The 12,950-nt window shown below is 47.1% G+C and overlaps 1 protein-coding gene across 3 annotated transcripts in view; it reads left to right on the forward strand.

The window, feature by feature from the left end:
- The window catches only part of SDF4 (stromal cell derived factor 4), a 40,865-nt gene extending 35,706 nt beyond the window's left edge, over positions 1–5,159 (forward strand). For all 3 annotated transcript variants that reach the window (XM_074306622.1, XM_074306624.1, XM_074306623.1), the window contains exon 7: positions 4,114–5,159. In XM_074306622.1, coding sequence (XP_074162723.1) covers positions 4,114–4,290 — 177 coding nt within the window. In that variant the 3' untranslated portion in view covers positions 4,291–5,159. The remainder of the gene's footprint in view (positions 1–4,113) is intronic.
- Positions 5,160–12,950: the final 7,791 nt, after the last annotated feature.

Below are 12,950 nucleotides of genomic sequence, written 5' to 3' on the forward strand. Positions count from 1 at the left end.
TTTCACTGGTGCAGGCAATGGTCAATAAGGAGCCTCCCTGTGCTGGTGCAGCGGACCCCACCTTTCCTGCAGTTCGGGTCTTGGAGAGTTCCTTTAGACCCCTGATGGGACCAAGCGACTTGTGCCAGCTTTGGGGTCAGCTCTCTCTCTAGTTTGCCGCCCTGCTTCACTGACATGTGTCATACTCTTAGAGAGCTATTTTATATGTGGAAGAAGTATGGTGGGGCAGGAGAAGAAGGAGGAAGGAGGGAGATGGAGTCAGAGAAAGAGAGGGGGAGAGAGGATGCCGTTAGTGGTTCATTAAAAGTTTTAAAGGATGCACAACTCGGTGCTTTGGCTGGGCTTCCATAATTTCATAAACTCACCAAGGGCCCCTGGTTCTCCCCATGGCCTGCCCACAGCTTTAAATAATGAAATTTTTGCCAGTATTTAGGCTTCTGTAGAAAGAAGGAGATGGTCCCTTCAACACCTGGGTATGTCCAGTGGGCACTGAATAGGTTTTCCTATTCTTAGCTCCCACTTATTGGAGAGGGAAGCTCAGCTGGTTAGAGGAAGGGCTGACAGCACCTTGTTGCTGCTGTTACTGATCTGACATGGGGTGGGTTTCTGGGCATGGACCTGTAAAGAAGCTCGGGGGGCCTGGAGATGCTGACCCTCACCCCATCTTTCCTCTTAGAACAGAAAGGGGATTTCAGGAGTCAGGGAGGTGGGAGCGCTCTGCCAGGGCAAGTACGTCTGTTTTGTCTGATGTTCCACAGACTAATTTCACAGATGAGGAAATCAATTCTTGGAGAAGAATTGAACTCTAATCACGGTCTCTTTCAGCTCTAAAATCTTTGGTTCTCTCCTTTAAGAAAACTTGGAGTTGTCTCGAGTCATAGGATGTGCAGGAAGCAAAGCGTCCAGTCCTCTAGGCCCGCCCTGGCTTTTCTTCATTACTCTGGGTGCAAAAGTGCTTCCTGAGGGTTTAGTACATTGAATCAGAAGGGCCAAGCTGGCCACTGTGTTGGGAGCGGGCAGACTGAGGGGGTTGGATTATAAGGAAGAGCTCGGCCACCACAGAGAACAAGACAAGGCAGTGAGGTCTGGAATCCCCCCTCTGGAAGGTTTCAGAGCCCTTCTCCCCTGCTCTCGGCTCATAGCAGAAGCACCGACCCCTGGCTCCTCAAGCTTGGGACTGCCTTTCTGGCCTTTGTCCTTCAGCTTCTGTCCTGTAGCGAGAAAGGTGGGAAACTGAGGAGAAACAGCTGGTGGTTTAGAGCTGTAGCCCTGGGTGGAGTCGTACAGGCATGGGATCCCTTGTCCCAGGCATTGCCCTGCTTGTGTGCCCCGAAGCCAAAGGGGATGCCCATCAGTGCTTCCCTGGCAGAGGCGGGCTGGCGTGGCCACCCTCATAGCTGAGGAGCCCTGCTCAAGAGCAGGGAGGGGGGGCTTCATATAGAAAACCTGTCTCTGGGAGGATGGAGGCTGAGGCAGCGAGCCACACAGCCTACGACAGGCCCAGAGCTTATCAGTCAGTCAGCAAGCATCTCTCAAGTAAGAAGACTTCTGTTCTGTCAGGGAGAGAAGATTGATTCAAGGCACATCAAGAAATTTGTGGTGGGTGGGAGGCAGCCAGGGGAATCAGGGTGAGCTTCATGGAGGAGGTAGCACCTAGGGTAAACTCTGAAGGAGACCAGGAGGCAGAGGGAAGTGTGGGGAGAGGGAAGGCATGCTAAGTTTGGGGGGCAAAGGTGTGGAGATAGGATGTGCCAGATGGAGATAATTTGCTGCCCACTTGGCAAACAAGTTGAATTTGACCTTCGAGTAAGAGGGAAACCTGCAGTTTTTTAAGCAGAGGTGTGAGATAGTTAGTCTTGTGCTTTAGCAAAGTCATTTTGGGGGCTTGCAGAAAGTAAATAGTCTACCTCTCAGACCTGTGGAGGAGGAAGGAATTTATGACCAGAGGAGAATTAGAGATCATTATTGATCACAAAACAGAAGATTTTGATTACATCAAACTAAAAAGTTTCTGTACAAGCAATACTAATGCAAACAAGATTAGAAGGGAAGTAACAAATTGGGAAAATATTTTTAAAAGGAAAGGTTCTGACAAAGGTCTCATTTCCAAAATATATAGAGAACTGACCCTGATTTATAGGAAACCAAACCATTCTCCAATTGATAAATGGTCAAGGGATATGAACAGACAATTCTCAGATGATGAAATTGAAACTATTTCCACTCATATGAAAGAGTTCCAAATCACTATTGATCAGAGAAATGCAAATTAAGACAATTCTGAGATACCACTACACACCTGTCAGATTGGCTAAGATGACAGGAACAAATAATGATGAATGTTGGAGGGGATGTGGGAAAACTGGGACACTGATACATTGTTGGTGGAGTTGTGAAAGAATCCAGCCATTCTGGAGAGCAATCTGGAATTATGCCCAAAAAGTTATCAAAATGTGCATACTCTTTGACCCAGCATTGCTGCTATTGGGCTTATATCCCAAAGAAATACTGAAGAGCGGAAAGGGACCTGTATGTGCCAAAATGTTTGTGGCAGCTCTTTTGTTGTAGCTAGAAACTGGAAGATGAGTGGATGTCCATCCATTGGAGAATGGTTGGGTAAATTATGGTATATGAAGGTTATGGAATATTATTGCTCTGTAAGAAATGACCAGCAGGAGGAATACAGAGAGGCCTGGAGAGACTTACATCAACTGATGCTGAGTGAAATGAATAGAACCAGAAGATCGCTGTACACTTCAATGCTGTATGAGGATGTGTTCTGATGGAAGTGGATATCTTCAACATAAAGAAGATCCAGCTCACTTCCAGTTGTTCAATGATGGACAGAAATAACTACACCCAGAGAAGGAACACTGGGAAGTGAATGTAAATTGTTAGCACTACTGTCTATCTACCCAGGTTACTTATACCTTCGGAAGCTAATAATTAATGTGCAACAAGAAAATTGTATTTACACACATATATTGTATCTAGGTTATATTGTAACACATGTAAAATGTATGGGATTGCCTGTCATCAAGGGGAGGGAGTGGAGGGAGGGAGGGGATAATTTGGAAAAATGAATACAAGGGATAATATTATTTTAAAAAAAAAATCTAAATAAATTTAAAAAAAAAAAGAAAAGAAAAAAGAAAGTAGATAGACTGTGGAGGACTTCACTAAGTCTTGTGGCAGCTTCCCTAAGAGCCGGCCCGCAGGCCTGTCCTCCTTGGCCTGCCCTCCTTGGCCGTGAGGGAACTGCGAGTACATTCTGGTGTGGTAGTGAACAGGAAGCCTGCTGGGGCCCTGGCCACGCTAAGCCTCGGGCGCCCATGGAAACAAAAGTGGGGTTTTTGTTCATTTGCCTTTGGGCCAAGGATGGGATTTCAGTTTCCTCTGGGCAGGAGCCTCCGAACATGCGGCTTCCTGGGTGACCCATTGGCGGCACTGGCTTCCTGTGCTATTTCGTGGCCTTCTTTCCCTTCAGTGGCAGTTCTTTGCTTGTGAATATGGGATATGAAGGACCCACATGGTAGGACTCTGAGAAGGGAGCGACCTAATAAAGGAGGATAACCACTGAACTAGGCAGCCTGCTCTGCTGCGAGAGGTTGCGGCCCTGGAAGATGAACAGTCTGGGATCTTGGCAGTGTTCACCGTCTTTTTAGAGTTTTGAGGGCTGTGTTTCTGTTGGAGTGATAAGAAACACATTCAGGGACCCTTAGCCGTGTGGGCACTTTGGCCTTTTGGGTCTCATTTCATCCGTTGCCTAAAGCCGCAGGTTCCCAATGGTCAAAACTGTCCTTCCTTCTGGGCTTCCCTGATCGAGTTCAGAATTCATCCTCAGCCTACCGCTTCTGGCCTGCAGCCTTCTGCAGAATGTGGAGGGCGCCTGTGGCGGGAGGGGGCGACGTTGGGAAAGGGACTTTTTCCTCATATTACTCTGTTTGGGAGACTGGGAAAGGTGGGTGTAAGTCAGTCATTTGTGAGTGAAAAATGTATTTTAGTGCTGGTAAATGCCCCAAACCTGGAAGAGTTTTGGCGTTTGGGATTCATGCCTTAAGGGATCCCGGTATGGTTCTTGTCTCTGTCTTTCTGATTGTTTGTCTCTCATAGGAGTACATGGATCCCATGAACGAATACAACGCTCTCAACGAAGCCAAACAGATGATAGCCGTGGCCGATGAGAACCAGAACCACCACCTCGAGATGGAGGAGATCCTGAAATATGGGGAATACTTCACGGGGAGCAAGTTAATGGACTATGCCCGGAACGTCCACGAAGAGTTCTGAGGTCTCCCTCCCGAGGAGCTTGCTGCACCTTCTCGCGCTCCTGCCCTTGCTCCTGCCCCACTGACGAGAGAATAGAATTCTCCTGCTGCTATTTGTGGTGTGAGTGTGTGTGTGATTGTGTGATTGTGTGATTGTGTGTGTGTGTGTGTGTGTGTGTGTGTGTGTGTGTGTGTGTGCGCGCGCACCCGCGCACTCGCATTGTTCTGGAACAGAGAGCCTTCCGTCCACCTAGAACTCTAGACGTGTGGGTCCGTTGTTTTGCCCATCCCAGCTCAGCAGGGGAGTGGCCATTGGAATGCTTTTCCCAGAGCAGACCACCATGTTTTCAACCAGACCCTTCCTTTGGCTCATGACACCCCTCCAGGAACCAGCTGAGTGGGATTGGGGGGACGTGGGGGCTTCTCTGTGGCTTAGGAAGAGGAAGCAAGTCCAGGGGCCAGTTCTTGGCCGGCAGGCCGAAGAAGAATAAGGATGGTTTTTCCCAACAAGTCAGGGCACCCTGCTTAGCCCTGAGACCGTGTGAATGAGGCCTCGGTTAATGTTTACTCTGGCTGCCTTGAGTTGGTCCTTAGAAGTCATCCAGGGAGAGAATCCAAACTGGGCGCGAGCAGCATGATCTCCATGTTCTTTTGGCATTTTCTGGAGCAGGCCTGGGCCCACTCGGAGCTGGCCATGCCAGAGTGACGGAGGCTCTAGTTTGGAGGGGACGGGCTCTTCCTCTTCGTCCCCAGTGAGGAAGCTGCCCCACTCCGCATCAGGCTTTTGGGAGACACTCACATCTGGATCGGGCCTCCCCTGCCCTTCCTGTATTGTTATTTTGTCCCAACAGCAGTTTTGTTTTTCAGATTTATTAAAAATCTCCTCATAAAGCTTGGCTTATTGTATTTATTGAGAGCACTCGGGGGTGGCTGGTCTAGGAGTGACTTAGCCAAGGTCCCACGGAGGGCTGCGTCAGAGGTGGGCCGGAAGCCGGCTCCTGTGGTCTTCAGATCCTGCTTTCTTCCCATTATACCGCCCTGGCCAGGGACCAGCAGCCTCTGAGGCGTCCCGTTAATACCCGCTGTTAATGGGATACAAAATGTCACCCACGGGCACACCCAGGGCGGCAGCGACCCCCTCTGCCTCACTGAGACAGAAAACTGAGGAGGGTCTACCCACGAAAAGGAGTGAGCTTGCCAGAAGAAGTGGCCAGGCTTTGTGGTGGGGGTTGTGTCTCGGGGCGGGGTGGACCCTGGGATGGTGACCAACGGCAGCCTTGCTCCGGCAGAGGGGTCCGTGGCCCCCGTCACTGCAGAGGAGGGACCGGGCTCACCTGCCTCAGACTCTGAGGGACCAGGGGCCTGCTGCTGGTAAAGGCCAACAGTCAGTGCCAGGGAGCCCGTTGCAGAAGAGGACGCTGAACATGCCTGGCCTGATGGGCCTGCCCACGCCCTTTTCTCCTGGGTCTCCCTGGAAGTGTCTTTTTCATCTCCTGAGCGCTTAGTCTTTAGGGCCACACCTGGCCCAGCCTGGAGCCTCTCAGGATGTGATGGTTTTTTTCCATCCTCCCCAGGGTCCTTATCTTCCCTGCTGCTGATCCTCGATGACGTGCTGCAGCCCGCCTGCTCACACGCATCTGCCTGATGGGCTTTCAGTTATCTGGGGGCTGTGAGTCATGTGTCAGCCTGGAGAGGGAGAGCCACTGGGGGATCCTGAAAGGCTTTTAATAGATGTGTGCTTGTACAGCATGAAATCTGGGGGGAGGGGGTATTGTGCGTGTTAGGGAGCATGTCCTGCAGAAGTCTCATTTGGATCACTGGCCTAGGGGATGGGCTGCCCCTCCTCCCAGGAGTGTGTGTTCTGAGGGCCATAAGCAGGCCGGTCTCCTGGGGCAGAGGCAGGGCCCGCTTACATCATTTGTCCTTGGCTAGAAGTCGCATTCAGCCACGCTGCTCCCCAGGACCCCTCTCCTTGGCTGGTTGTCTGCAGATAAACTGATTTTGGCCTGGAGAACCAGCCCTTTGGTGAGATAGGTACTCGAGAGTCCAGCTTTTTAGAAAAGCAGCATAAAAGAGAGGCCGGAGCACTGTGTCCATCCTGCTCGGGCCCCAGGTAGCTGGGCATCCGCTCCCACCTCTTTATGTTCACAGATGTCTGCCACGTGAGCCCCTGGCCAGCTTCTCGTGCTCATTTACCCACATGAAATGTGTCCCAGTGGCTAAATGCTAAAGACCTTAGCTTAAAGGGGCTCCCACTGTATCCAGGGCAGTCGTCCTGACTCCGGACCCAGGGGGCTCTGGAGGACAAAGTGAGACTGCTGACCCCAGCCTCACCTCTGGGGGTCATCAAGGACAGAGGACCAAGGAGAACGGATAAAACCTTCCTCTCTGAGTGACGGGGAGCGAGCGAGAGCTTCGCAAGCAATGCCCTTTTATCAGCACCCTTAGGGGTCGGCATATTTCGGGCAGGGGGCTCCACTGCTGGCCAGTTTCCCATGTGGGTGTGAATTGGTGAGTGGCCAGTTCCATGGAAAGTCGTCTATTTTTCTCTTATTAACTCTTTCCAAGGCCCTCGGAGACGCCCTATTTTCCCCTGGCTGCCACGTCTGCTGAGCCAGCTACTGGCATAAGTGTGACTGAGCTAGAATCTCCCCGCTGGCGGGGGCTTGCTCCCTACATCACTGAAAGCCGTTTCCTGCGGTGTGCCAACTGTGAGTGGGCAGAGTTTGTGTAAAAATAGACGAGGGGGAAACTTTGTCCTTCCTTGGGAGTTTAGATAACTTTAGAAGGGCTTTACATCAAGCTTCAGATCTTGCCGGTATCAGCATAGCAGGGACCGAACCACGGACCCACGGCTCCCAGCGACGTGGCTCGAGACTGCCGGACGCCGCAGAGACCGTGGTCAGGCTTTTGGAGTGCATCTGTCTCCATCTGCGGCCCCTCTTCAGTCTCTATCACAGGCCGGACTCTAAGAGCGTGTCACGGCTGCTCTATCCGAGGGAGAGCCCCTTCTCCAAGCAGGCCGAAGGCCCCACTGCTAGAAATGTGAACAGAGAAGTCTGACGTCGGCTGCGGGACCGGCGGCCCTGCCTGACGCTTGGTACTTTCTAGTGATGGAAAATGCTTCTGAGGACCGTGCTGACACCTGCCCCTGCAGCCAGGAAGTTGTTCATTTGTTTTTCAGTCACGGCTGACTCTGCGTGATCCCTCTCATGCTTTGTGCCATTTCCTTCTCCAGCCCATTTGTACAGATGAGGTAAATAAATTTCAGCGACTTACCCAGGGCCCAAGGCCAGATTTGAACTCAGGTTTTCCTTATTCTGGGGTTCTTTTACAGTTTGAATGTGACCTCAAGCACACACAGCTGTGTGACCTTAGGCAAGTCCCCTCTCTGTCCAACCTAGATTCCTCAGCTGTGAAAAGGGCCTGCTGGGAGAAGCAAATCTTTATTCATATCAATATTTGTAAAGCACTTGGCGCAGTGGCTGGCACGTGGCAGCATTTCCTAAATACCCATTTCCTTCCTATTGAATTTTCTCTCAGTAGATTCAGCCCAGTGCTCTCGTGTCAGGATCTTTTAAAACCCTGATGATGTTAGGCAGTTTCCCACCGTCATCCAGTCCTTTTCCCCGGATCCAGAGCAGATCCCTCACTTTGGTCCAACTTGTGACATCACCTCCCTGAGTCAAGGTCCTTGAAGGGCAAACTACAGTATCCGGCTCTGCCCCCACCCCTCCTTCTTTACTAATTTGATAGTTTCTTTAAGCCATTGATGAACAGTGATAAAGTAGCGATCCCTAGGGCTTTCCACGGAGCCCTACTGTTGGGCTCTGCTCTTTCTGGCCCTCTGACCAGTTCAATCCAGTCTCCATCTTCTCCAGGAGAGTGGTCTGAGATGCTTTAGCAGATGCTTAGCTTAACCACCTTGCCCTCTCCACCAAAAAAGGACCCGATGTAAATCAAAGCACCCTAAGCCTAAGGCCAGTGGAATCTGCAGAGGCCTAGAAAGTCTCCAGGAAAGCAGAGGGGAGGGGGGTGCTGGGCCGTGAGGTGTCCCGTGAGTGTTCTCCCTAGCACTTGGCACCCTGGCTGGGCTCCTCACTGTACCACCATGGCACCCCCCCCACCCCCAACCTGCCCGAAATTCACTCAGCGCAAGACCTACCAGCGGCCTGCTGGGTACAGTATAACTGTCATGTCCCAGACGTAGCACCGAACTAAGGGATGAACCAAGCAGATGGGGGCTGAGACTTGCACATCAAAAGGCCTGATTTCCCTTCACCTGTAGCTGCTCTGACCTGGGGAGGGAACGGGGATTTCCAGTACCTAGCGGAGGAAGAAAAAAAACCCCTAGGGATGAAAGCAGGGAAGGAAGGAGGGTTATTTTTTCAAGTCTGGTGGTGTTTTTAATAACGTATGTGAAAGGTTAGTGTACTTATCCTTGTCCCCGTTCTTCCCCATCAGGGGCAGTGTCCGGAAGAGAATAAAGTTGGCTTCTGACTCAAACAACCTTTCTGTCCCTAGGAAAGAGCTCCCAGTTAGACAGAATGTGAGTTAATGACAGCCATTTCATTATTATGATGTTTAAAATAACCACTTTATAGATCTCGTTCGATTCTCACAACAACCCTATAAACGCTGTTATTATGATTATTTTTCACTTTACAGATGAGGAACCTGAGACACAAAATGTAAGCCACCTTTCAAGGACTACCAGCTGATCCCAGAAGCCACCTGCTCCTGCAGTTCTACAAGCCGCTTCCATCCCTACCACACCCTCCCTTTCTCACGTCTGCCGTCTGCCGAAGGAATCTTGGCTCGTTAACTCAAGTTTAGCCTTCGTGCAACCAGCCAGCAGTGGGCTTAAAAAGCGTTTTTGTTCCTGAGAAGTTTGGAGGATGCTTGCCCTGGACCTGGCCGGAAAGGAAACGGGAATTGCTGAGCCAGTCCAGCTGGCTGTGTCCTGCCCATGGGGTCCTTCCATAAAATCTCAGCCTTTCTTCCTGCTTTCACTCGGTTTCCTTTCTCGGAGTCATGGTGACAAAGGAAAAAAAACTGGTTTTCCACATCAGCAAAGTCTAAGATAGAAAAATAGGAAGCATTGTACAGAAGGGAACTGACTGCTGAGCGGGTGCTGAACCTTGAAGCTCAAAATACTTAAGCTGTTCCATGAAAATCGGAATCGATGAGATGGGATCCCATTGGCTTATCTAGCCTCCCATGCCTAAGATCCTTGGCTTTACATCTTCATTTAAAATGTTCATTTAGGGGCAGTGGATAGAGAACCAGTCCTGAAGTCAGGAGGACCTGAGTTCAAATCTGGCCTCAGACATTTAACACTTCGGACCCTGGGCAAGTCACTTACCCGCAATTGCCTCAGCAAAAAGCAAGCAAGCAATAAATAAATAAATGAATGAATGAATGGATGAATAGATAGATAGATAAATACATAAATATATAAATGAATGAATGAATAAAATGTTCATTTAGTAATGCTCAAAGGAAGAAGAGATGATTAGTGGTGTCTGAAGTATAAAGAAGCTTATTGCCTTAATGACCCCATAATGCTAGGGTAGTCTCCCATCCAGAGGTATATGCCTGATGTGGCTTAGAACTTCCAAGACTTGTGAAAGCATACGATTCCTGCCCAATTCTGATGAATGTTTGGGAAAAGGACGAATGGCTTGATGGATAACAATAGTCAGAAAGTTAGACTCTATGACCTGTGGGCCATTGAGCTCTACTTGCCACTACTACTACTACTACTACTACTACTACTACTACTACTACTACTACTACTATTACTATTACTACTACTACTATACTACTACTACTACTACTACTACTACTACTACTACTACTACTATTACTATTACTACTACTACTATACTACTACTACTACTACTACTATTACTATTACTACTATTATTACTCTTACTACTACTACTACTACACTACTACTACTACTATTATTACTCTTATTACTACTACTACTACACTACTACTACTACTACTACTACTACTACTATTACTATTACTACTATTATTACTATTACCACTACTATACTACTATTATTACTATTTCCACTAGTACTACTAGTACTGACTACTAGAATATTAAGAATACTAGGTTCTCTCCCTACCCCTTACTGTTTCTTGAATCCCCAAATCTCTTCCATTCATTCATTCATTCATTCATTCATTATTTTAAAGAAATTGCCTTTTTTTCCCACATGGGAGGCAGATCTCCATTTCTTTTTCAGTAAATTGATAGTGTTGGGCTAGATATCTGATCACTAAGGTCCCTTTCATCTTGGAATCTTCCATCCACCATATTGAAATCTTCCCTAATTTCCCCCAGCTGGATTCAGGGGTTGGGAACTATATGTGTATGAATACATGCAGACTAGACGCAGAGTGTTATCTGGGATTGAGGCAGCCATATTTGTAGGGGGGACTCAGGGAAAGGGTCACAAAGATGTGGGGGAGGGGAAGGGGAAATAATCTACTGGATCCCAGCCTCTGAACAAAACAGAAGGGATATATATTTTCCAGGTGTTTTTTTTAACAAGGAGCCCCTTACTCCAAACCCCAAAACCCATCTGCTTTCTCTTATCCTATTTCCTCTCCCCACCAACAAATCAACAAACTAGATTTTTAGGTAAAAAAAAAAAAATGATATCATGTGGAGGGGGAAGTATCTGTGGGAAAAATTCTGGTGATTTTAATGAACTCAGTTTGAGTCAGCAGTGTGACAGGCTCCCCCCAAATAACAAATCTGACCTTCAACTATACTGAAAGGTCTCGTGCCCAGGACTAGGAAAGTTCTAGCTGTGCTCTCTGCCATTTTGAGTAATGGAGGATATTGACACGCTTGAGAGTGATGGAGTAGGGGGATAGTGACCACAATGATGAAGGACCTGGAGTCTATATTGTATGGGGATCCCTCGAAGAGAATAGGGATACTTAGATTGGGAAATGGAAGATTTGTTAGGGGGAAGGGAGTATGGAGTGGACTTCATGGTTGGACACAAGGTGGTCCTGGCCCCAGTGGACCTCAGCTTTGGGGACAAGCACTACTTATTTGACAAAAACTCCTGGGAAAACTGGAAAACACTATAGTAAAAACTAGGTATAGACCAACAGCTTAGACCACATCCTAAGATAAAGTCCCAATGGGTACATGACTTAGACATAAAGGGTGATACCATAAGTAAAAAAAAGCTCATGTCAAATGTATGGAGAGGGAGAAAATTTATGACCAAATACAAGATAGAGAGAACATCATGAGATATAAAATGGATATCTTTGACTATGTTAAATGAAAAAGTTTTGTACAAACAAAACCAGAGCAACCAAGATTAGAAGGAAGGCAGAAAGCTGGGAAATAATTTTTATAGCAAGTTTCTCTGATAAAGGCTTCATTTCTCAAATATGTAGAGAATTGAGTCAAATTTATAGGAATACAAATCATTCTCCAATTGATAAATGGTCAAAGGAAATGAACAAGCAGTTTTCAGATGAAATCAAAACTATCTATAGTCAAATGAAAACAAAATTGCTTTAAATCACTATTGATTAGAGAAATTCAAATTAGAACAACTCTGAGGTACCATTCACAGCTATCGGATTGACTAATACGAGAGAAAAGGAAAATGATAAATGTTGGAGAGGATGTGAGAAAATTGAGACACTAATGTATTGTTGAACTTAGTTGTGAATTGATCGAACTATTCTGGAATGCACAAAGGCCCATTAAATAACGCACGCCCTTTGAACCTTCAAAACTACTACTAAGTCTGCGTCCCAAAGAGATTTTTTTAAGGGGGGAGGGGAGAGAAACATTTGTACAAAAATAGTTTTTTGGGGTTTTTTTTGTGGTGGCAAAGAATTGAAATTTAAGGACGTGCCGATGTATTGGGGAACGGCTAAACAAGTTGTGGTATATAACAGTAGTAGAATATCATTGCACTATAAGAAATAGCGAGCAAGATAATTTCAGAAGAACCTGGAAAGACTTAGATGAACGGAGCAAAGTGAAGTGAACAGAACCAGGAGAACATTGTACACCATAATAGCAATATTGTTCAGTTATGAATGACGTAGCTCTTTTCAAAAATGCAGTGATCCAAGACAACGCCAAAGGACTCGTGATGAAAAATGCTATCCACATCCAGAGAAAGAACTAGCTTGAAGCATATTATGTTCACTTTATTTTTTGTCATTTTCCCCCTTTTGGTCTGTTTCTTCTTTGAAACATTATTAATAATTCAATTTGTTTGAATATAGAATAATATGATTGAACATGTGACCTATATCAAATTGCTCATCCCATCTTAGGGAGGAGGAAGAGGATGGGGAGAGAAAGTTTGGAACTCATAATTTAAAAAAAAATTCAATGTTTAAAATCATCTTTACATGCAATTGGGAAAAATTTTTTAAAATTTAAAAAGGAAGTTGATTCAACTGGCTGATACAATTCACAAAAAGGAATGATAAGTAATGAGCCTGGAAAGATAGACTGGATCCTAATTGTGAAGGGCTTTAAACCCCGGAGAAAATGATATTTGAGCCTTTAGACAAAAAACTATCAGATCCAGGTAACTTGGCTAGGCTTGGGCTGTGTGACGTTAGCTGGGAGAGGGGAGATTCTGGAGGTAGAGAGTCCAATGAGCAGATTAT

The sequence above is a fragment of the Sminthopsis crassicaudata genome, chromosome 3 (genome assembly GCF_048593235.1).
Source record: "Sminthopsis crassicaudata isolate SCR6 chromosome 3, ASM4859323v1, whole genome shotgun sequence".
Taxonomy (NCBI): domain Eukaryota; kingdom Metazoa; phylum Chordata; class Mammalia; order Dasyuromorphia; family Dasyuridae; genus Sminthopsis; species Sminthopsis crassicaudata.